At 44.8% G+C, this 26,208-nt stretch overlaps 1 protein-coding gene across 1 annotated transcript; it reads right to left on the reverse strand.

Moving 5' to 3' along the window:
- Positions 1 to 4,751: 4,751 nt before the first annotated feature.
- Positions 4,752 to 25,280, reverse strand: LOC119178252 (uncharacterized). The gene is made up of 8 exons (XM_037429446.2): positions 25,026 to 25,280; positions 24,624 to 24,830; positions 19,770 to 19,886; positions 12,742 to 12,784; positions 12,606 to 12,657; positions 8,990 to 9,183; positions 6,054 to 6,197; positions 4,752 to 5,114 (listed from the first exon to the last, which is right to left on the reverse strand). Exons 1-8 carry the CDS (start codon positions 25,094 to 25,096, stop codon positions 5,001 to 5,003), a joined length of 942 nt encoding a protein of 313 aa, XP_037285343.2. The 5' UTR covers positions 25,097 to 25,280; the 3' UTR covers positions 4,752 to 5,000.
- Between the last annotated feature and the right edge of the window lie 928 nt (positions 25,281 to 26,208).

The raw sequence follows: 26,208 nt of genomic DNA on the forward strand, positions 1-26,208 counted from the left end.
TGTGCGTGACTAGTTTTTGAAACAGGACTACTAATGTTGATGTAGTGTAGCAAGCTTGTTATCTCCGACTGTAAAAGATCCGCTCTCTAATGCATAGCACAAATTCCATACACTGGCTTGCGGCACGTCCCCTTGCAACATTCTAGTCATAGCTGCAAATGCATGCTAAAGTTCAATGAATGCACAGTTTTATACAGAAACGCAAATGAAGAAATTAGTGCTACGGTTGAGGGTGATATATGGACATCAGTGGATTCATGTGAGGCAGCCTTTGATTACATTGTATGAAGGAATAATAGCTTAGGCAGCTAAACCTCCATGTGCTTCGTTGATGAACAGCACTTCTATTTCTGAGCATGCAAAGCTTTATATATAGTATACCTATTCTAAAATGCATAAGCATTTTTATGCTAATGGCAGGCATGTGCAGGGTTCCGCATAAAAGAAGGCAAAGTTCCACCACAGCGCTCCCCTTGTCCCTGTTGGTAAACTTCAGAGGACATGCTTCACAATCGATCAAAAAAAAAAAAAAAGGGTCAAAGCAATGATGTGCATGTCACAATGGCCTGCATTTGGTCCCTGGCTTACCAGGAGTAAAAATGGTTCTTGGAATGCCAGAGGCCTTCAGCTGGAGTTAGTATCATAAGCAACCTACACAACTTTAACTCTGCCCTTTGAACATTGACTTGACAGTCCTGCTGAGTGACAGTACGGGGCAGACTTTGCACTTTACTCCCCATGTGCACACCTATGATGCCAACCACACAAGGAAACTACATGTTCGTCACTGTGTCACTTAGGACCAGAGCATGGTGGTCCCGTCTTGTAGTGGCTTTGAGTGCTAAGTGCATGCACACGAGCATAAGTTCACTCTATGAAAAAAAAATACAGAAGCTTCATTATACTGGTGCCAAACTTTAGGAGATTATGGTCAAAAAATCCCCCTGCCAAAGCTAGGACCAGCATGAGTTCTATAGTGCTAGTGCTATTAGTGTTGCCAGAGTAAGTAAGAGGTATTGTCCAATGTGTAGCAGCAAAATAGCCAAATTTTAAAATTTTACAGCGAACCTATAAATAGCACACCTACTTGATTTTCTGGTATCCACTCGTGGACAAAAACAAAAAAAAACCCGTAAAGCCTCATATGGCTGTGCATCCGAAGGATGTTGACATATTTACGTTTGCAAAGCAGAAGGCAGTTTTTTTTTTGCTTGTTGGTGGCTACTGCTGAGATTTCTTTATTTTTTTTTTAGTGCTCAGGGCGGGAACACTTTTTTACCAAGAAAGAAACTGCCAGGTCACAGAATTCCGACATATTTTGGAATGGGGACCTGTGTCATACTCCTCCCGCAGTGTTCAAGTGCATTGCAGACAGTCATGTTGGCCGCAATAGTGCAACGTGAGTAGGTGTATGTCCTTTTTTCTTTCGTGCGAGGTTTAGGCGACGGCTTGGCGGTTTTCTCTTCAAACAGCAGGACGCCACTTTAGGTTAAAAAACCGACCACCCTGCATGGGTTTGAGGCACAGGTATCGCTCTCCCAGTGGCTTGGTTTGTGCCGAGGTACAGGTGGTGTCCTTTTTGCTGGCTGACAATGCTACCGGACAGCAGATACCAACTAATTCCACACATGTGGCGTCGACCCCTCGCACTGCGCATTACCACGTGTGGGTGTGAAAGAAAGAAAGGCATAGTTTTTCATCATATTTGGGTTTTCTATTTAGGTCCTGCGGTCAAGGGATGGATAAAGTGCAGCCACCCCCATTTTGTTTTTCCTTTGCACCACATACAGTCGAACACGGATACCTCGAACCCACATATATCGAATTTCCGGGTATATCGAACTCATAAGTTATCCCCTTGAAATTCCTTTGTAAAACTATAGAAATTCGCACATTTATATCGAATGATATTTTTGCCCGCCTTCGAATATATCGAACGCCGCCCGAGCTAGAAGGTGCGCTTCGGCACTCGCCACACCCACAGATATTCGCGGCAGCGCAGCTCTGCGCGCGAGTTGGAAGGTGCGTTTTGGCACTCGCAGCGCCCAGCGATTTCTGTGCGGCACCACGCCTCCACCAAAACCCGAAATGCTCGAAAAAAAAAAAGGGGGGGGGGTCTAACTCTAATTTGCGGAACAGCTTTATTTTTATTTTTTTTCGTTTATCTTTCTCATTCTTTCTCCACCTAACCGTCGGCAGGAACAAAGGAGCCAACGTCCTCTTCCTTTCACCTTTTCTTTTACTTTTTTGTTGCTGCTTTGCGAGTTTTGATCAGCCAACCACAGCTCGCGTTTTTTACTGTTGCCCTCGCAGGTGGCCATCGCCTCGTGAGCACTGTGTTGCTTCCGCTCGCGCTTCACCTACGTACCACCGCATGTGCAGCATTTCTCTTTCGCGAACGTGGTGTGCAAGGCCACTGCGGACTCCTTGAATTGTCGACTTTTCGTGTAGCTATGGCCAGTGTTAAGAAGCGTAAGACCTTTGACCTTGCGACTAAGTTGAAGGCTATTCAGCGTGTTGAGGCAGGCGAGAAATGTTCGAATGTCGCGGATGACTTCGGAATAGCACGGAGCACTCTGAGTACCTTGTTGAAGAACAAAACACATACCAAGGCAGAGATGGCAAAGGTGACTTCGGGAGCTTGTCATGTGCACACTCCTGCCCATGGGAATGTAGAAAAGGCATTTTTTGCCTGGTTTTTAGAAGTACGCGCGAAGAACATTTCGGTGGATGGCCTGATGCTGATCGCCAAGGCCAAATAGTTTGCCGCTGCACTCGGTGAAACAACTTCGCCAACAACACCGGGTGACTTCACTGATTTAAGCAGCGCTACAACATCGTTGCCCAAACCCTTTCTGGTGAAAGCGAAGCTGTCAGTAGCCAGGACATCTAGCAGTGGATGACGAAGGAGTGGCTGGAAATCTCCACTAAGTTTCCCCCCCGCTGAGATCTTCAACTCCTGGCGAGACATGAAGACATACACAGTGGTCAACTGCTCCGCAAGGCAGGCTTCGAGACGGCGGAACTTGTGGAACCCGGTAAAGACGATGACGACGAGCGCATAGACGTCGTGTTTCGTGAGTTGTCGTCCCGCTTCCCGGCAGCAATTCCCCATGAAGTGCCTGCGGACGACTTTGTGGAAGCAGACTGCAATGTCTAGGTCGTTGCGAGCCTTGCTGACGAGGACATAGTAGCTGCAATTGCAGGGACTCGGGATGCCCATGCCGACAGCCCATGTGACCAGAAGGATCGTCCGGACGAGGCGCTGGCTACATGCGCATACTCCGCCACTGAAGTGGCGCCAGTGTTTGGCGTCATTCGCCGTTCCACATGAAGGGAACCGGGCTGTTGCACCTGGACGGCCTTGATAAGATTGAGGCTAGCGTTTTCAACATTTCAAATACGAAGCAGGCTAAGATAAGTTATTTTTTTCAAGCAAATAAATCATTCTGTTGTGGCGTGTGTGTGAAACCAGTTGTCATTCTTGAATTCGCCGGTTGTAGGTGATGATTCGCTACACGTAAGCTCTCGGGGCCTGCATTTCCTCATATCAAATTTTTCGTATATCGAACTAATTCGTGATCCCTTTAGAGTTCGATATAACCATGTTCGACTGTACTGACTGTCACAATTGTGGCACGTCAGTCTGGGCTGTAATCAGCACTGCTGTTAGATCAGTGAGGCTCTGCACCATGTATGTAAAGCTAGCCTGGGCTGAAACTAGGATGCTGATAGATCACTGAGGTTAGTGGCAATATCAAGTTAGGACAGTCTGGGCTCTAACTTCAACAACAAGTAGAAAAGTGAGAATGTATATTTGCCCTGTTTTAACCTTTCTGTCTCTTATGCTTGGTTGTATGAATTATTTTGCATTCTTATGAATGAATTCGTTCATCTAACCTTCAGTGCTGCCTGCGTTTGAGTTCATTGATGCCGCTGATCATCCCAAATCTCTGTGATCACCGATAAATAACCATCAGGAACTTTACGAAACCCGGGCAAGCTATTACGTCACATAATGACACCATCATGTGACGGCGATGTCACGGATGGCTGAAATTTGTGGCATTGTAAGCCACATGATGACATCATCGCGTAATATCATTGATCGTCAAGGGTGGATGCTTCACGGAGGCAGTACCAACACTATGTGAAGTGCGGAAAGCTTTGGGGTGGAGCAATACGTGTTTTGCACACGTTTCGCCATGTCAGTCAAGTGTAGGCACTATATTGGTGCAGTTGTGCATGTCAACTATCGGTTGACCAAGCGTTGTGAGAAGCCCCGCTGTGGTAGTTTATTGGCTAGGTGCTCGGCTGCTGACCCACAAGTCGCGGCATCAAATCCCGGCTGCGGCGGCTGCATTTTCGATGGAGGCGAAAATGCTGTATGCCCGTGTGCTCAGATTTGGGTACACGTAAAGAACCCCAGGTGGTCTAAATTTCCGGAGCCCCCCACTACGGTGTCTCTCATAATCATATGGTGGTTTTGGGACATTTAACCCCACACATAAATCAATTAGAGCATTATGAGAATGTTGAGGAGCAGCATGCTTATGAAGGATTGAATATAGCAGAGACTAAAGTGCACTTGTCAGCTCCACTGATCAACCACATTCACAAAGTGGAATGGCTCCAACACTTTTTACCATCTTATTGATATACCACGTACATAATGCCACTAATTTTTGTCAGTAATTACTGTTGATACAACAAACTGAAATCACCACAGATGTCATGCTGCAACAAAGAGCTCAGTGGTGACACCTTCCCTTTTATTTTATTAGTAGAATGCCACGTGTTCGCATTAAAAAAAATTTTCGCTCGACTGCAGGGATTCACAACAGAAGGCGGTCGAGATGTACAATGACATGAAAGAGAGGGAGAGAAAAATCCATACAATGCTCTATATACAAAAATTGAAACACCGTTGACTGTTCGCGAGGATCACCACATAGTGTCCTTAGTCCATCAACCAGTGAAGGCTTGCTATTTGGGCGCAGTCACGTGTCATTGTGCATCAAGCCACTCGTGGTTGTTCCATTGATGCGCTTTCTTCTTTCAGCAGCTAGCTTCTTTCGCCAGCGCTCCAGCTTCACCTCTGTTGCCTCCTTAAGCTTGAGACACACACAAAAATGGAATAAACAAGATAGAAGAAATATTATGCACCTTGATAAAAAATCCACAAATGATTTCGGTAGCATTGTGCTTGTCGTGTGTTCCTTTACTTTGTGTTTGAGTTATTCGTTGCCAAAGCGTGTCATAAATATTTCAAGAAGTTTTAGAATAGAAATGTGACTACTACATCTTAGTGTTCACACACCCGTGCAATGTCTGATTTTTACTTGGCTTTTATGCCACAGAATCTGGTACAATGTCATGGAAAAAACATTATTTTACAGGTCATCACTTGCAGGGATAGAACAGCTGCACCACTGTGCACCAAACTTGTATTCCTGTGCTGAAACACCCCAGTTGCGCCAAACTAGCCTATTAGCACTGTACTGCTCCACAGCAGCCGATTTTAGCTGCAAGGGTGCGACAGCCATCAAGCTCCATGCTCGAAAACGCAGCTGAAACATCTTGTTCTCAGTTTCATCAGAACAGTCATAGTTTCGGTTTCATCAAGGCAGTGATCGCTAGTAGCAGCTGTGAACTTTGATTCTTAAGGTGCAGCCGCGATCACCGGCATGCGCCCTATTTCGGCAGGCATCAGCATGAATGGCTCGTAAACACTTCTACGTGCTGTACTCTCAACCCAAAGAGACTGTACAAAAAGAGCATCTCTCCCTGGCACGGCCGTATTCTCTTACACCTGTAATTTGTAGAGTTACGAAATATCACATCTGAAAAAGTTAGCTACGAGCCTTATTTCGTACGGCATTACAATTCGTTTCTGTCGCAATCTATTGCAAAAAAAAAAAATGAACTCATTATGACAGCATTACCAAAAACAATTCAATTCAATTACCAAAAACAATTCAAACAAAACATTACCAATGTTCTGCACCAAAATGTGCAGTACAGTTTTTGGTATTTATTTATTTCATGCGTACCTTTGGGTGGATCAGCAGCTCTGGCTTCTCCCTCCAATTAGACAGAGGCACCACTTCCTTGGCTGCCGATACAAGGGATTCAAACGATCCGAAAATGGCTGCTGTGTGGTTGTCCACTACTTTAGAAGTACCAGACACAGAATCCTGGGTAGCACGCGATGAAAAAAAAATGCAATTATGCTCTAAGAAGTTGTTTTCATTACACGATGTCAATGAGTTTTTCGAGAAGAGCGGTTAAGTGCTGTCGTGTCACCAATATGTTTAGAAGCTGATGCATTATCAGAGGACAAAGAAACAGTGCTCCAGCTCAAAGAAAGTGTGCACGTATGCACAAACTGTTTGTTAGGTTATTGATGATGTTGGTAGCATCAACTGATGCAAAAGCACTGGGACAGGGCATGACAAAATAAAACAAGCCAAATACCACAAAAAGATCATTACAATAAGCCCTCGTTACAACGAAGTTGCTTTATTCGAATTATCACTTTTCTCGAAGTGTCATGCAGTCCCGACCCCAATATATGTATTTCAGACTGGATTACTCGAAGCATGTCAATAGCTTGCTCCGCTTAGAGCAAAGTAACAAGTTGCGGATTCGTATTTACGGTGACGTGTGTGGTCGCTCGCCCGTGCTGTCACAGTGCCTGCACACTTCAAAAATTGACCCAATCATTGCAGAATTTTCTTGCACACGGCTTTACAAGCGGACTTCCTCCTCAGGTCGCAGAAGTGTACGAGGGAAAGTCAAAACTAAACCATAATGGATACTGAAACATCAGAAACTGCCCCCAACATGACCAAACCTGAACGATGAAGCTACGCTATAGACTCAAGCTAAGCTGATGCTGGATCAGCCGTCGTTTGGTGTTTTGGTATCATGTGAAACGTTTTGGTTTCACGTTCAACACTGGGTGTTGCTAAAGCTTTATTTCTGTACGTTTTACCCCATGAAAATTTTGACCAATTTTTGCCAGCATAGAGAGAAAACAAAAAAAATTTCCCAGTATTTTCCTGTTTTTTTTTTTTTTTCCCACACTTCGCACCTCTACCTCCAATCATGATGGTAAGGGCATTGTCAGTTTAACGACATCACATGCATACGCCTGAAGAAATGTGCAAGAAGCGGCATGGCATTATGAATTCTAATAGCCCATACGCACTGGTTTCACGACAGCCTTTTATGTCATCTTTACTACTGAACATCCACAAACTATGTTGTCTTTTTTTTGCAGATCACACGCAGATACCAAGCCCATCAGTGACATCCATTTTCTGAACGATTGCCAAGATTATAAGACCTTGTCATGATTGGCGCTACTGCCTCTACAGCTAGTCACGATTGTTTTACTTGACACGTGATGGTAACACACCATATAGGGCACTGATGCATGGCACGTGCAATGCAGGATTCCGAACTATGCTGTGTACACACAGAATAGTGAACGTGCCAGGGTTTCGACACGCCACAAATTTCCTTCTTCGCCGCCTCAGAGGTGAAGACAGCTTTAAGTTGCACCCTTTCTTCCAACCGAAGGCGCTGCGAAAAAGCGTTCTGCACTATTTTGGTAGCTTTTGAAAAATGCATTCACAAAAACAGCATGTAAATTCACCATACAACCACTGGCTCCAGCAGAAGTCCCAATTTATCGTCACGGTCTCTCCCTGTGGCAGAAGTTACACGCTGTCATAATAAAATCATGGCTAAACATGCTTCATTACATGAGGTTCAACAAAAATTTGGGGACCTGTAAGCTTCACATGTAAGAGTTAAAAATTAAAAAGCAAGAGCGGTATCGGCGTGCACGCGCCAACCACATTCCCCGATTGCTAGCTTGCCTTTACTTCTCGATGAAGACACAAACTGCAGGCTTGTGCGAATACAGTTGATTCCGGATATATCAAACTCTGATATATCGAATCATTGGCTATATTGAACATTTGAGAAATCCCATTGAATTTCCCATGAAAAAGTATGGTATCGGTGCACCCGTATATCGAACTCCCGACTGCGGGACATCCGCTATAACTCTGTGCCGCGTCGAAGCCCAGAAAGTGAATATTTGCTCGCAAATATTGATCAATTTGGGGCCACATTCTCAAGTTCTGATCCCCTTTCATGTGCAGGTGATGAAAAGGCGGTATTATTCCATCATGCTGATGTGGCTCGTTGCGTGACGGTTGTGAATGCAGTTTGATGCATGATCTGCAGGTCTTAACGCATGTAGTGTTTTTTAAAAAGACCCATTGCCGAGGACACCAAAAATGAAAATGCAAAGTGACTCGGCGATTTCGTTGCAATGTTCACATTGGCTTCTTTGTTTGTTAGCACATAATGGCATGCAATGGGCATGCGAGCTTGACAAATATGGTTTTCGAGGTGTGCAATCTCGTGACGTATATTTAGCGTGGTGGGTATTAAAACGCTTGTCTCGGAGGCTACTTTTGTTCTAGCTTTTCGCATCAAAGAAGCTGAAAGCAGCATCTGCCAGCTATAAAGTCACATGTGACATTGATATCGCCAACATGTTGACCATCTTTCCTTCGTGATGTCGACGGTGGGAACTCGGCATTGTCTCTTGCGCCTTGTGGACTTGTGTATGTATACTTTATTACATAGTGTTGAAGTAATAAATTCAGAGTTTGCATGCTTTTATTAATGGAGGGTCAAGGGGTCAAAAACCTAGTCCACAAACAATTTGGCCGTAACACAGCTGGTTCAGTACTTTGGCACAGTTGGGCAGAAGTGATGCAACAAGTCGGAGAGAGCATGCAGCAAACGATGCAAACATGTCGATTCATGGCACAAGCTTTGCAGGTGACCATGCGGTTGGTGGTACAACAATAATTTGTGCGAAAATAGGTTAACTTGGCTACTAAACACAGCATTTACTGATTTTCCTTTCTGGCCACAAACGGAGGCATGTGCAGTCACCCACCTTTTTTCCATGTTCCCTGCGGGAAACAAAGGACTGCTGACTGAAGGAGGGGGCGTTGATGTCGTCAATCAGACGTGCCCGTTGCAGCTGCTCTAGCACACTAGGCGGGGTGCTGGTACCGCTTCCAGCGGCACCCTCCTTGCTGGAGCCAGAAGGGAGGAGACCACGCTCACGCAGCTCTGCATTGGCTGTAGCTGCGATCACAGTGAAACTGTTAGTCCATTTGCGCGCCAATATATGCATGAGCAGCGCTTCACAAAGCACCACAAAGGACGCCCGGGACTGGTACTCTCTTAAGTGGCCACTATCGGCATAGTTTTGTTTTGCGAACAAAGTGAGTCACAGGAAGGTGGTACAAAGTTATGTGTGGTGTTAACGTGCATGACCATGATATGGTTACGAAACCAGTAAGCAGTAGCCGGGGACTCCCAGATTAACTCTGACTACCTGACGCTATTTCAAATCCCTCTGAACTACCAAAGTACATATACACATTTATGTAGTTTGTAAATGTATAAATGTACTGCCAACAGCAAAAGTTTGTGGGATGTGCAGCACGTGGCACAAAACTGCATTGCTGCGCCACCAACTGTGCTGCAGCCTAGTGTCAAGGCTACCATACGCGGCCTCGGTGATTAGTAACGACACGTTGTATAGATGCGCCGCTGCTGGATCTAATCTTGGAAGCCATAGCCAATAACCTCAACACCATGGTGCACATCAAGGTAGGCGGTGCAGCAATGCTGTTTTCCGCCACTCCATTATGGGCTGCACAACTTTTGCTGTTGGCAGAACATATACCTATATGTGTCTCTGCGTTCCACCCTGACGCAGTCTTCATGTTTCTAATTAATCACCTGCTTTAGTACCAAAGCTACACTGCACTGTGCAGACGTGCTGAAGAGGCTGCATTAAAGTGTCATCTATTAATTATATTCTGTTGTGCTCTGAGGAAGTGAGGCATATATGCATTCAGTAATCAAGAAGCCTAAGATATAAATCTAAGACAAAACTTTCAATTCCAGCGAGACAGTTGGAGCAATTCCTCTGCTCCAGCTGTCTCGATGGAGCAAATGATGGAGCGATTCCTCTGCATGATCTTGTGAATATCCTCAACCGTTCATACTTGACAGCCGTTGCCTGGCCCAGCATTGCCCACAAACTTGCATTTCCAAATCAGTTTCAATATCTCGCACTGTTACACTGCCTTCACTTGCTTGAAAAACTCCTAAACTGCAGCCAACAGACAATGCTGAGAAAGTTGGGTCAAGGACCTTGGAAGTGGCCAGCACAGCCATTTAAATTTGAAGTGGAGCTCTCGGGGTGATCTTTCTCCTCTAGAATTCCAACAAGATCAAAGCTCATTCATGTGAATAAGCAGAAAATGTAAGCACCAAAGTAATAAAGAGGCCCCACAACTCAGCTCTCAGCACACAGTATTTGCTTTGACAGTAACTGCCCACGCATTAAGAGCAGAAACGATTCAGGGAGACAATTCAAAGGACAGAGAGGCAGCCGAGCTAAGCACACAAAAGGAATGCAGACGACTTCACTAATGGGATAATATCTTTTCATAATGCTGCAGAGCTGCATATGCAAAGAGTTTGTGCCCTAAATTTACAAGTCATAATCTATTCATTATGAAATCTGCACATATAAAGAATGATGATCGTTTCTATTAAATATTGTTTGTGCCTCCAGTTTTTCCGTTTGTCTTTCCTGCTGCTTTCACAATGACGAAAATTAGGCAATACATAGTGAATTGTGATGGCATGTATAAAGTTTGACTACTTTTCAAGATCACCACAAGTAGGCCACAATTTCTTCTAATTGCTGCTGCTGCATCAGTTGAATACTGCCATTACTGTGAATACAGGTTTCGTGCTACAGCTCAAAATGTAGCTCATAACCATCACATCAAGGCCCCTTCCGACCAGGTTAATGTCTAAAATGGCTGGTGCAACTCACTTAGGTAAGGTTACCCCTTCATTTATATTTACCATGGTAAAATAGTGACAGTGACAAGAATCAGAAATCTGAATGCAACATGAGCATAGGGAAGTCTATTCAGTCATAACAATCTTGCACGCTGATATGCACAGCACAAAGTCAGCAATGAAGAAATGGGCATCCTTCACACATCGGGTTTCTTTTGCTACTGTTTCGCTTACCTAGCAGGCCTGTCACATAAGAAATGGATCAACAAACTGCACTCTAAAAGCCGGTGAAACTGTTTTCATACTACGCACGCTGGTGTGTACTTCTTGCAATTTCCCTAAGCCTCCTAAGGCATTCTTTGAATTGACTTTGACGACATATTCCACAGAATAACATGAAAATTGTGCATACAAATCAAAATATAACTCAATAAAACTTGCTGCAGCAAACAGGTAACTGAGTTAAATATTCGTTTTCTCTGCAGGCATTTGCCGAGTACATAGCAGTTGAAAAGTAAAAAGCAACAGCAAAACTTAACTGTGGTGTTCAAATTGAGCTAAAAGATGCGAGCAACGTTTAGGGGCTGTTTCGAGCTCTCGTTCACATCATGACAATGAATTAGGGTGAACAAGAATGGCAATATTGTCACAAGGGCAATGCAATGAATGTGATGGCAACAAATCCTAATGCCATACGAAGTTTGGCCAGCAGCTAACTTTTTTAGATATGATATCATAACTCCACAAAAAATGTTGTAAAGGAACACTGCTCCTCCAGGGAGTGCAGGGGTTTTCGTTCCGCCATCTCTAGGCAAAGTAAGCGGTGAAAGCAGAGAATGTACAAGAGTAAACGAGTCGTTTATGAATGTCTATCAAAATGTTTGTTGTTAGTACTTCACAAGCAACACAGCCCTCCTTAACCCCTTAAGGCTCATTTGCCCGATGAAATACAGGTGGGAAGTTTCCTCTTAGCTTAGGAACCAATGACACCAGGGCTTGCACATGGGACAGTGTTATTGCATGTGCCCAACGTGCAGCGTAGATGTGTTTTGATTGATTGATTGATTGATATGTGAGGTTTAACGTCCCAAAACCACCATATGAATATGAGAGACGTCGTATTGAAAAGCTCAGGAAATTTTGACGTGGGGTTCTTTAATGTGCACCCAAATCGAAGCACACGGGCCTACAGCATTTTTGTCCCTACATTCACCGCAGCCCCCAAAGGGCATAAAATGTGAATAAAGATGTGTCAACATTAACAACCTCCAATGAAAATGCAGCCGCTGCAGCCGGGATTTAATCCCGCCACCGGCAGGGCAGCAGCTGTGTTGATGGTGGGAAACCTTAGCCACTAGACTACCGCGGGGCAGTGGCATAGATGTGCGGCTCGTTTCATTTTTAACTTCAGCTGTGCTCGTTGCCAGCACTCACAAGCTTTTACTCACACATTGTATACGTAACACGTGGCAATGTTACGGGTTCAGACTTAATACTGAACATGAGAGCTACAGTGAAAAACCATCAAAAGTGTCCATATAATTCCTCTTGCAATGAAAGTCGCCACTGGTCCTTAACAAAATTATTCACGGTGGTGCCGTTTCCCAGCTCCTTCCCCCCTAAATTACTTGTTGCTTCAACAGGTTATGGCACATGAGAACATGACATGAAGGGCACACCTGCGGCTTTGATCACCTGTTGAATCTTTTGCTTGAGCTTGTCAGTTTCATTCTGGAAGCAAAAATAGCAAGGAGTTAGAGCAGTGTTATGAAGAGCCGCCAAAGGATTAAAGGCATCAATGTTCACAGTACTCACCCCAGTCCTTGATGGCAGGGGGTCTCCTGGTTTCCGCACTCTCCTGATTATTCAAAGGAGAAACAAAAAGAGATGCATGTAGGCACCAGGACACTGTACGCGTGAACAGTAAAGTAAGCAACAAAAAGAGATCGCGGAAATTGGACCACCAGATACACAACTGTGAATGGGTATTTCCACATAAATAAACGCAGAAGAGTGTGATGACTTCTTGATTGCCAGCATGCTAGGTCATAAAGATTAATTGCTCTGATAATAAGGGGACATTAAGAAAATCTATCGCATCCTTTTGTTTCTGGCAACTTCTTCAGAATATGTAAATACCTCACAACAAGTGTCGTATTAGTATGCTTAGATATATCGCACTTTGCAACTTCTGTTCCTTTAGATTTCTTTTTTAATAAACTGAACACAAACACAAAGTTGTCTTGAATGTTCTAGGTTCCTCACAAGTATCCCTAAACAATATGTGCCAATTGGTGCGGTTGCTCAGGCTGAGCGTTTTCCAGATGCCAACTGTTCAAAGTGTACTTGATAAAGCTAGATAAATCCAAGCATAAAAGAAGGAAGAGGTAATGGGCAACAATTCCGTGACTGCTTTATGCCGAGGAAGTTCTGACCACAGAGCCATGTGGATGTAGCACAGGCACACCACTGAAACAACATCCAGTAACACACTCTTTCAATTCATATATTCAGCCAAAAACAACATGATAAATTACATAACAAAAGGCAATTTTCATTATGATGCCAAGATCAATATCCAACCGATGCATATATTGCTGTGAATTTTACCTAAACCCTATAGTAATTTTACAGCTACTAGACAGGTAACAGGACCAACCAAGTGTGGTGTAGTATAGTGACGTGGTGGTGTCTGTGAAGTGTGGTGGCACCGTGGCGTTTTGTACAACGTGCTTGGAGGCGACGGCAGCGGTGCTTCTCAATTGAGCGGCGGAGAGACGATGATGACGTCGGCACAAAACGTCATGCATGAAACTGCGGCGCGCCAAAAGGAAGAGAAGGTTTGCGCGAAAGGTTGCGCGGCCAAGGCACGAGGGGGAAAAAGAGGAGGACAGACGAAGACGAGCCGAGGGCAGAATGAGATCGAGCCGGCTGGTGTGAAGATCCTGGGTGTCGTGCGACTGCAGTGTCGGGTTCCGGACCCGAATGCATGAAGTCAGGCAAGTCCAGGTCGCTCCAGCTGACCATGGTGTACTCGGAGGTACGCGGCCTTCTAAAGTTCCGGCCCTGACTGTTCAAGGTCACGTCCCAGGTGTCCATTCCGGCTATGACTGTTCAATGTCACGTCCCAGGTGTCCGGGTTTCGACTCTGGTCTCGAACTGCCCGTGGAGGGCAGAACCTTCCGAGTGGTGATCACCTCCTCAAAACGAGCCAGCATAGGTAAGCAGCCGCAGTTCTTGCGAGGGCAAGGGCTACCTCGTCTTCCGCCAAGCGTCGACGTGCTGGTCAGCGCGTGACTCCAGCTGCTGAGACATTGCCAGCGTCCGCCACCTCAACCCACCAAGCCACCGCCACCATCAACGCCACAAGTGACTGTTGATTTTCATAAACGTTATAGCCGGACAACTTATAGGACATGTTTTAGTTTGTCAGCTTAGACTCGGTGTGTGTACATTGCAACTTCATCTCTGTTTTTTCCCTTAATTATGCTTAAGGTTTCTACTTTTCTTACTTTAAACGGCTTCGTCATTTTTTAGCTCTGAGGCTTTCTCTCCAAGCAACAGTTTACTCGACCGTAAACCTGCATCACACCAAGGTAAAACAGTAGTGGGTGCTATTATTTACCATCAGTGAAAGAAAATGCGCAATGCATGCACCTACTATGTGGGTACATAAGTGTGCGCACACATGCATTTCAGAAATTGATAGCTGTATAACCGTTAGCAAGCTCAATATTATGCGTGAAATCGAAGCGTTTCTAACTATCGGAGAAATGTACATTGTGCAGAAAGCGATTGGCTGACACTTCCAAACAATAAAATGTTCTTAAGCATGATAATAAGACTTAACAGATGAAGATGCCAAGGATAGTATAGGGGGTGTTATTAGAAGTAATTGTAATGTAAATGTGAAGAAAGAAAAGTGGACAAAAAAAAGATGAGTTGGCACCAGCGGGGTCCAAACCTACGACCTTCGGATAACTCCTCCACTGAACTACGGTGACAGCCATCCACCTGTCCACTTTACACAGCATACAGCAATGCCTCATTAACTCGAAGTCGTAAAAACCAGGGAAAATTGAGATAAATGGATTTTCAAAATAAGCAAAGTTGCGCTAATCACCGGGAAAAATGTGCACTTTTCTGAAAAATCACGAATACTTACCGGCAATCTCTAGTCTCTTTAAAGACGATAGTCTTTCTTGGGGACCTTTGACGCCAAATTTTTGGCCTGTCTGTCTTTCTGCCTGTCTGTACATTTGTCTGTTTGTTTGCGGTAACGATACCCTGAACGGCACCAAACAATACCTCAAACGGCCAACCCCATCCGCAGCACCCAGCAATATTGCTTAAGTTTCAGTGATCATACTTGTGTGATTGTCAATTAAAAAGCAATTATTGCACATATCTGAGGCACCATAACAACACGTCGATATTTTGTATGTGTGTCTTTATACTGGAGAAGGCACACATGAGTAATTCTAAGGATCGTAGCGTTTATCACGCTGTGCTGACAGTGCAACGCGATGCTCAAAAAGGCAAGTGTTTCCAACGCTTTGCGTTCTACACCTTATCGCCTCCGAGACAGGCGCACATCTTTCTCCGTGGGCGCGCATGCCTTACTTCGTTTTTGAAGATAACTGCCAGATGGTGCTCGTGTCTAACGTACCTCGATGCGCTCATTTGCCGTCGCTGCACGGATCGAGACTCTCTAACACAGTGCTTACAGAATTCAAATCACCGATATTCTAGTGCAGAACATTAAATAAACGTTTTATTCACTCTCTGCACCGCAAGACTATCGTCTTTCGACGACATTTGCAGTGAAACATGCAGATACGGGGCCAATTTTTTCTGGTGCAAGTTTAAAAACGAAAAAAAAATACATACACAAGAGACATTAACCGGCTGGGTTTTGCCGCACTGCCATTTTAATTAGCAGAGAAAAACTGCCTAATGCTCATCTGCTTTGCGGTTGTACTCAGGCCTAGGAAGGCATCCTCTAGCTGCTTGACGCATTGCATCAGTCGATCTTCCCCGCCGCTGCACTCGACCTTATTTCGAAGCAAGCGCTGCGAATTTCTCATCTATAAAAATGTCGCCACGTCCTGGGGTCGTTCGTAATCGCCGTCGTCTCCACCGTCCCTTGCGTTAGCGGCCTTCGGCGTCCGTCATTTCTCCAGTCACCACCACATCCTGCTCACAATGGGTGTACTCCAGAAAAGGCACGTCATTTTCAGGGACACCGTTACCTGTAAGCTTGATGACCTCTCGACAAAGTTCCTCACAGTCTGTGAAGTAATCTGTCCCTGCTGTCTATGCTTCTGGCAAACTGGCAGAACGTGAAAACCCAACATGCGCAAAGCAGTTGACGATAGCCACTGCGAAAACTTGCTGCCAAGCATTGCTAAGAAGGTGTACTGCTTCCAGCAGGTCGATTTCGTAGCCTTTGCCATTTTCATAAGACAACAAAATTCTGTAGAGAAGGCTCTTTTGGGTAGATTTTTCAGGCCACTTTGATGACACCCAGATTTATCGGCTGCAGCACAGACGTCACACTTGCAGGCAGAAACTCGACTGTCACTGCCTTTAAATTATCTACTCTGCCGTGGCCTGGGCAGTTGTCAACGATGAACAAGACTTTTCTGTTTTTCTTGGCCATCTTGTTATCTGCAGCACAAACGTACTCTTTGAAAAGAGCAGCAGTTATCCATGCTGCTCTATTCGCGCGATGGATAATGCCATTCGACAGTCGTGCATTTCTAAAGCACCTAGGCTTAAGAGCTTTGCAAATGAGTAACCGCAGCTTCTTTTCACCTGTGGTATTTGCCCCAAAAAGGACAGTGACCCCGTCCTTCTGTTGTTTTACTCCCAAGCACGCTCCACCGTTCGGTCTGAAGGTGCGGCTCGGCAACATTCTATAAAGAAGTGCTGCCTTGTCAAGATTGAAAATGTCGCTGTTGGCGTAACTCTCCAGCAACTCGGCGAGCCGGCTGCTGTGCCAATTATCTGCAGTGACTGCGTCGACAGTGTCGCTCTCACCGTGCACCGACTTGGACACTGCACTGTTCCTTTTTTTTTTTTTTTGAAGTAGTCAAACGAGCGGCTGCTGCAACTGAAGTCCATGTGCCCCATTTGCAAAGCCAGAGCGTCTACCTTCTCCATCATTATAGACGTTATGCGAAATTGCTGCCATGTGTCAGCTGTCATGTGCATACTGCCATGTTAGAGGCTCAGCGGGGGCAGTACGCACAGTGTGCGTGTGTTTGCATATACGTATACGTAAGATGTATTGACATGAGGTGCGTATTAATTAATAATAGCAATTTCAACGTATTGCTGCTCCCTTGCTGCACACAGAGAGGAACTTGAAATGTTTAAATAAAAAAAAAAGGCCGTAAGCTTTGCCTCTTATTGTTTTCATGCTGGCAACGTTTCCAGAATGTGCTTCGGCTACTGCTTCCGAAAGACTTCATTGCATTTGCCTTTCTAAGCAAATAAGACGTGCAGGAGCATTTGTACTTGTGTTCTCACAAATTTCCGCACGCGAAATCAAGGCAGTTTTTGCAATGTTCTCGCTAGCAGTCATTTGCAACGAGCTTTATTGCACGCACCTGCATTTCGCTGAATGTGCCGAGGACATCGCATGCTTAAAAACGTGCACAGTTATGCGCACGTCATCTCACTAAACAGTAACTTGTCACACTCCAGAAGGGAAAATGAAACAACATTAAGCAAACATACTTTAGCCCCGTTGCTACGTTCTCAGAATGAACCGATGACATGCACTTGCTTCCAATTCACCGTGTGCCGTTCGTTACCCAAACGTAATAAACAGAACACATTGAATGAAATGTAGGCACGCGCAATTAGCTGCGATAAAGTTCATTGCATGAAGATGGCTTCAGCTTGTGAAACATACCAGTTGCCTTCACTTGATTAACAGCTGCAAGCAAAAATGTAGCAAAAACTGCCTTGCTTCAGCATGCAGCAATTTGTGGGAACACGAATACAAATACTATTGCACGTCTTACTTGCTTAGAAAGAAGAACGTAAACACGTGTTTCAGAAGCAGTAGTTAGAGCAGATGCTGGAAACATTATCAGCGCAAAAATAAATAACAAGAAGCAAAGTTTAGGGCCTAACTTTTTTCCTTCAGTATTCAGAGTTCCTCTCTGCGTTCTGCAAGAGACGCAGCAATACATCAGCATTGCGATTATCAGCCAATACATGCCTCCCGTCGATACGCCTTATGTATACCTCTACGTAAACACACGCGGACCTGCACGGACTGTACGAACTGCGCCGCGCTGAGCTTCTAACATGGTGGCTAGGCACATGACGGACGACAAATGGCAGTAATATTGCATAAGGTCTATTGCTGTGATGACGAGAAGGTTGGCCGCTCTAGAATTTCGCAGCTATATCATCAATGCTGCTTCAATGTCTCGGAACTTCGGCCCTCGGACCCGCTTCCGCTGGCTGAAGAAGTTCTGCTGAAATCGATCCAGCAGCTTCTGCTTGTTTTTTAGCACCGTCGAAAGCGTAGACAAAGGGATGCTGAATTTCTGCGTGATGCTCAATTTTGTTAAACCTTCTTTGTCCTCTTCCTTAACTAGGGTGACCTTTTTCTAGCGTTAACGACTTGCACTGCTTTGACACCATGCTTGCCGCACTCACTCTATGTTTCCGCTCCTCACAGTCAGTAAAAATTAATACCACTCAGTTTGCCCAGATGAACGGAAATCACACCTCAGGGAAAGTCAGGGACACTGCACTCTCAGTCAGCGAAAAATCCATACAGTGTGCTTTGCACAGGTGAATGAAAATCACACCTCATGGAAAATCATGTGCACTGCTAAAAAGCAAACAAGACAAACTACGTCAAGTGTAGGCAGAGGGCCTTCGTTCTCAGCGCATGTGTCGCATGACGCGCCACAGGGTTGCTCGACAAGTCGATATGTCACTGGGCTGAGACTTCGCAAACTTCGCATTCTCGGAAAGCATTGACGTAGTGGCAGGCACGGCTAAACAAGAAAAAAAATCAACAGACTTCAGGCATGGCAGCATCGCGGGAATCTTGTGAAATGGTCCGGCGGCCAAATTTTGGTGCTCCACTCCCAGTCAAGATTTCGAGTTACGCAATCCGGCCCAAAAGTACTTAGAGATAAAGGAAGAAATATACATGAGACATATAGAAATGTCTTCGGTGTCTCGGAAAATTTTGACGTACTTAGCCGATTTTTCGCAATATGTGAGTTCGAGTTAATGAGGTATTACTGTATATGTGTATTTACATGGATGTATATGGATGTATATGTGTATTTAAATGGGGAAAAGTCAGTCAGTGCCTTGTGCCTAACAAAAAAAAAAAATGAGCCCTTAAATTTACGTTACTTCTCTTTAACCATGATATAGTTATTTTTGCATTGCTACGAACCTGTTAAATCTGATTTGTTGGGCTTCACTACCTGCATGAAAGTAACAGGACGCAATTTACAAAGATTGCTTAGCCTTCTTAGGTCACAAGAGTTTTTGCAGCTTGAAGATGCCAAAACACAGCTGCCATGGCTGGGATCAAACCAGCAACCACTTGCTCTGCCACGAGTCTTTAATATTGTTTCTATGGAAGTCACTGGCTCGCAGGCACTGGCGCAAGTTTTGACAGAGGTGCTGAACAACCGTATGATAAGACTGAGTAAAGGAGTTGGAGATTATTATCATTATGCAAAAGGTGACCAGAGACATCAACAACACAAAGACTGCACGAGTGTTTGTTTCGTTTACGCAAGTCTACTTTTTTCTGCCAGTGTTGCCCAGTGAAAAATAATTTGACTACTCACTTTGGGGAAACCGATGCCGATGTTTTCCTGCTTCTCCTCGGTGAGTTACTGCTTGACCGTGAACGTCTCCGCGAGCTTGAGCTGCTGCGAGACCTCCGTGATCGATGCTTTGGGGTTCTGAAAGGCCACCATTGGCGTGGAGTGTACACATATTTACGGGATGTATGTGCCGAAACCACACAGTAAATATAGGGCAGTGTGACCTCTTGAAGTAAGTGCATTTGCACAAACAAACCGTCTAATGAGTTTACCACCTAGCATGCGGTTTCTGTCTTGTTTTTGTTTTTTTATACTACTGTACAATCCTGAGCAAGTGCTCCTACAAAGGCAAGTGCCCCCCTCCTCTTTCCAGGAGATTAAAGACACGCTCTAACGATCAAGCAAATGAACCCTCTCACCTCCCGTAATCATGAATATTTCCTTCACTGTTTTCCTTTGCCTTACGAAGGCATACAAAACAAAATATATCTGTATTTAATACTGCATTACAATAGAAACAACAATGTATATATTTTTATTCCTAGCAGCCACACTGCGAACATCTTGAATTTTGATCTGCAACTGAGCAAGGGCGCTCTCTCCAAATCGCGTCAAACTATCCTTCACCATTGGTGGAAGGGGGGGGGGGGGGGGGCTTGCTCAGTATTTTATGGTAATATATTAAGATGTTCAATGCCTTAGAAATTCCATTATACATCTACATACCAACATGTTACTCCACATCACTAGGCATTTCATTTTCACTTTCTCATATTTTATTTGCAGTCAGTCACGACGCCTCACGTGCAGGCTCTTGCTTGGCTCGCGCGGGCATTTACAATTCCGTAAGCTGACCATGAGGAGCGCAGAGTTATGCATTTTGCTGCCTGATATTCTTGCATAGCACCTGATGCATAAAAATGAGTGTAGAATTCTTTAACATTCACCTAAATCCAAGTACAGAGGTGTTTTTTCACACTTTGTCACCACCTAAATGTGGCCACTACATGTGATAGCTAAACCCATTTCCCCGTGCTTAGCAATGCAGTAGATAAGCCATCATGGCAGAGAGCCACAATACATGAACATGGAACAGAATATGTGCAATTAGTATCAAAAAATAAAAACACTGCTTAAAAAATTGTGTTTGAATTTTGTCATCAAATGCTGTCCACATGGCCATATCAAAGGAGTAAACGTGCGTTACACTTCGATTGTTGCAAGTGTAACATAAAATCCATGCAATGAGTTGCATCATATTAAAGCGCATACAAGGGCTAACTAGGCTTAACGGAGCACGAGGAGGGACATTAGATTCTGGTCAAGCTGATACAATAGTCTTTGACAAGTCTAACATCATTAGGTTAATACAACTAAAAAAATTGCCCGCAGCTTCCCTCGGGGGAACACTGAGGAGGATGCGGAGCATATAATTGGTTAACGGGGTGTTAAAGTGCGACTTACTTGGGTCGATGGCTAAATTGGTTAACGTGGTTGTGAAATGGGGTGTTAAATTGCGACTTACTTGGGTCGCTGGCTAAATTGGTTAACGTGGTTGTAGGAGGGGTGTTAAATGAGCGCTCGCGGGCAGCATCGGGATCGGCCTCTCGTCGCCGACGCTTGCACTCGGCTTCCCGTTTTCGAAAGTCCGGGTCCTCTTGTCGACGCTTACGTTTCAAAGCGGCCGAATCCGGTGCTGCTGCTCGACGCTGACGTCTCTCAGCGGCTTCACGTTCTCTAAGTTGAGAATCTTCCGCTCGACGCCGACGTTTACGTTCGGCGTCGCGAGCTCTTCTCCGCGCTGCCTTGTCTTCGGACGACGACTTGGTTGCGGTTCCGCCAACACTTTGGCCGGCGCTGGTCGAAGGGACGTCAATCATTGCGACCTCGGACGTCGACGCGCCGTACAAACCAACCGACGAGCGGCAACTGAGCGAGCGAGCACCGACCTTGAGTATATATACAGCGCGACGGCGCATGCACTGTCAGCTGTTGAATGTTCGAGAAGGGGGAGAAGCGCAACGGCGCATGCGCGCGTTCGTGAAGAGGACAAGCGCACGCGGTGTGTAGAGGAGGAAGGGTGCACAGATGGTGGAGGAGTGAAGCGTGCGCGGTGTGTAGAGGAGGAAGGGATGCACAGATGGTGGAAGAAGGAGGAGGAAGCTTGCGGACGGCGCCGCACTACAAGCCTCGAGTATTAGATGCTCCGCATCTAAAATTTAGTTTATACCTTTAATATTTGAATTTCACATTAGAACTTTGGTACCAGTACATCAGATTGACATCATCAAAGATTTTAAGTTTACTCTTTTAGCAAGGTCGCTGAGGCACAATAAACATTCTTGAAGTTTACCATGTTTGCTTTGTGGCTCCATTTGAGTACAATTCAAAGAACTTATAAAGATAGCTCAATGACTTGGCACAACCAGACCTCATAAAAATCTATGATGTAGCTGTAAGCTAGTACAACAATAAGAATAAAGTAATAATACTGTTAATAAAACAATATTATTATAGGCGGTTTTACGAGCCAAAACAATGATTGTGAGGTAAGCCACAGTAGAGGGCTCAAGAAATAATGACCATGTAATGTTATTTAACGTGCACCGACATTACACAGTACACCGGCCTCTAGCATTTCACCTGCATTGAAATGTAACCATTGCGGCTGCAACCGGACCCACAACCTCCAGGTGAGCAGCCGAGCACCAACATCTCGCGCGGCAGAGGAGGACATCAGCTTGCACAAGGGTTTCATAGGTGTGTTGCAACCCGTCTCTTGTTTTCGAATGCTTTCTGGCTTATAAAGCTTCCTTTGACATATATTATTAGTGAGAACTAACAGACAACGAAAGATTATTAGGTAAGTCGTAGCTAGGTGTCTGTTAGCTCTAATTGATACTGCACTAACAAAAGAAATAAGCCCTTAAATTTACACTTCTTTCTGACACGTGTTTCTTTTTTTGCATTCTGTAAAGGTATGTTATACTACTACAGGTGTACAGCTGAGATTGTTTTTCTATTTAGCATCCCTTTAACAGTTTTTCACATGAAGTTTTGAACTAATCAGACTGACACTGTTGCTTCCCTAGACAATTTAATGATGAGAAAAAAGTGTAAATTTAGGTGTGAGTATAAGGGGGACACGTTTACTCTTTACAAAACTCAAAAAAGGGAAACTCTTGCGATTTCCTTAGTTTTTCATTTTTAAGCTGGGCAAGATGTCACCAAGGCCAGATTTTGTAGAAGGTTACTGTCCTAGACATTGCTGCCGTACCCCCTTCCTTTAAACTTGCAGTAACAATAGCCATTTGAAGCTAACAAAGTAAAAATAAAGTAAATTCTTTAAGGAAGCTTGCAAGTGCCACAAATGGGCAAATACGTATCATCAAAGATTAAATATTTTTCTCTTAGCTTACACATGAGCAAATACTCTTTAAATTAGGCTAGTGTACTTTCTAACTTGCATCTCTGTGTTCATACCACATGTATAACAACATGTCTATGTACAAATACATGAAATCAATTACTTGTATTGTATTTTAGGCATCTTTGAGTGCTGTTGAATACTGAAAAATACAATTTCATGGGAGACACGTGTGCTCACATGCGTTTTGCCATCACATTAAAAAAAACGTTTTTTTTTTCTGTGCCAAGTAGCTAAGTGCTGCATCGCATCGATGCAGCAAGTCGCAACGTAGTCTTGGTTTACAAAAAAAGCCACAGCACACTGCTCCCACCCAAGCACTTATGGCAGCATGGCCGTTATCAATTAACCCTTTAAAATGCCATCCCCAAATGAACTCATCACACCAGTTCAGACTAATATCACAAACAACGAGTCACACTTGTCCAGTCCGATTTTACGCTCCTTCCTCTGGAAAAGACGTATCACTGTCCTCAATTGCCTTGCCATTAATTTTAAACCCAAGTATGCAGTAGTTGTCTGTGAAAAAGAGAGTTTTGCACCTTTAGCCTGTGTTTTAAGTTTGGCAGCAGTGCTCCCATTATGCCGCTTAGCAAGAAGAATGCCAGTGGCGCAGTTGCTTCAAACGGAAAAAAAAGAAAAAGAAGGGCGCTTCTTAGAGCTGTGGAGAAGACAGCGTGACAACATGAAATTTGTGTCCGACAGCGCTTAGGATGTTGCCTTTATCCTGCAAATTGCTTCAGGTGACAAAAAGGCTCTTTGCGACGCCATGCTTTGAAATCTGCCACACAAAGAGCAACTATTACTTATGACAGCTTTTGTTACGATGAAGCAACATCTGTGCTATTTTTCGGTGTGTTACTGTGTGTCGCATCAAATAAGTACGTCGACTTTCAGCGCGTTCCGACTCATTACCACAGCATGCATTGACGGAAAGCTGCCCCCAACAGCAGCTTTCTTTTTTTCTTTTTTGTCCCAATTCTAAACGGAAATCAATAATGCAATATATTTTCAGAATCGTAATTGCAAAGAAAAAAATTAAACTACTTAAGAATAATAGCGATTTTGGAATGGTTTCCGCAAGTTAAATTGGTGGTTAAAAGTTGGGCACGACGGTAGCTCCTTCAATTGCTTTGGAATCATTCCGGTGGTAGTCTATTTTACTCGGACCTTTTGGGGCGCCAGAGACTTTTAGTGCCACTCGAGCAATTGCGAATGAAGCATTTCCAGAGACGTTGGCGTACTTAGGAGATCCAAGAGCGGAGTTTAATTTAACATTTAATTTAACTTGGCGTTTTTTTGTTTTGTTTTTTTTTCAACATGAATGACAAACCGCCTAGTGCTTACAGGCATCGAAGCTGCGCAATATAAGTAAAGTTGGTGTGAAAGTTCGATCATTCTCCCTCTCGACTATACGACAACGCTTGTGCTAAAGATGACGGACTCACCTGGACCTCTTGCGTGGTGCCGAAGACCTAGAACGAGATCGTCGATGCCTGGAACCAGAACGACGCCTCCTAGACGAAGACACTTTGCTCGAGGAGTAACGGGACGACGAGTCGGATCTCGACCTCCGCCGCCTGGATTTGTCGCGCGAGCTGTGTCTACTCCTCCTCTTGCGACGATAGCGATCCGGCGAGTCCGAGGAGGACGAACTACGGCAGCCACAAGAGAAACAAGCTCTGTTACAGCGCAGCGACTAACGTATGGCGGCTTCAAATGCGAGCTTGTTTTGCCGCGAAATGGGTGCCCTGCTCCCAAGGCACTCGCCAAAAGCAGGGACACTTAAATGAACTACGCTATACAGAGACTCAGTGCACCGCTATAATGTTTATGGAAAAGAAACATACCCAGATCTCGCGTGTGTTCTCTTTTTACGTTTCCGCCTGGAAGAGTCCGAATCGCTGTCGCGGTGTGGCATGGTGAAATGCCGGGATGTATTTACACGCGGCCTCTCAGTTGCGTGCTGTGTGATCTGATCATGGCAGTTTTGTTACATACGCTTGCAAGCGCTAAACGACCTGCAATAGACAACACGCATACCGGCGGAAACTTATCATAAACAACGCGATAGCATGCGCCATTTTTTTACTGGATCTCCAGTGTTGACGTTCTAGCTTTCGAAAATGGTTCAAAAGTGGTTGTGGCATACGTTAGGAATAATTATGATAGCAAAAACTCTTTAAACTATAAGCGTTACCTTAATGTTTGCTAGAGCTTCCAAATTGTTTCAAAGTTTTTAAAAACGTTGTATTTTAGAAAACTGCACATAATTTAGTTTTGTAGGATATACAGAGCGCTGGCGTCGGAGGCCATAGTCCCGTTTTTTTTTTTTTTTTTAATAATCCGCAGTAAATCCAGGTATGCTTAGCGCTGGATTGTGAAAATCCACTGATGATGACCTTAGGTGGGAATGGAATGAAAAAACTTTATTTCAGTCCTGAAGGACGCGCTTAGCGCGTAGCGGGCGTCTCCCACGTAGGGACCGACAGGGAGTACCTGGCGGCCGCTTCGTGGGCCTGCTGGACGGCCCATTGCTGGTCGGCGAGAAGTGAGCTCCTGAGGGACCTCTCCCACTTGCTTGAGGTACAGTCGGGAGGAGTTTTTCTACACTCCCAGAGCATGTGTGCGAGTGTCGCTGTGTGTCCACATGATGGGCATGTGTCGCTGGGGTATGCATCGGGATAATAAACGTGAAGCGTGGCAAGGTTTGGGTACGTGTGTGTCTGTAATAGGCGTAGGGTTAATGCCTGCGGTCGGTTAAGTTTCGGATGTGGGGGTGGAAAAATGCGGCGTTCCAGGTAAAAGTGCTTTGTAATTTCATTGTACGTAATTGGTGCATCCCGATTGGTATCTAACCCAGCAAGATGAGGTTGCCCTGTGGCAGTGCGGTCGGTAAGTGCGCGCGCTGCATCATGGGCGATCTCGTTGAGGTTGGATAGGGCACCCGGCACCTGGCCGAGATGGGCGGGGAACCAGATGACAGTGTGGTGCTTCAGGGCACTCGGGTCCGCATTGCGCAGGATACGTAAC

This window comes from Rhipicephalus microplus, chromosome 1 (assembly GCF_043290135.1).
Source record: "Rhipicephalus microplus isolate Deutch F79 chromosome 1, USDA_Rmic, whole genome shotgun sequence".
NCBI lineage: Eukaryota > Metazoa > Arthropoda > Arachnida > Ixodida > Ixodidae > Rhipicephalus > Rhipicephalus microplus.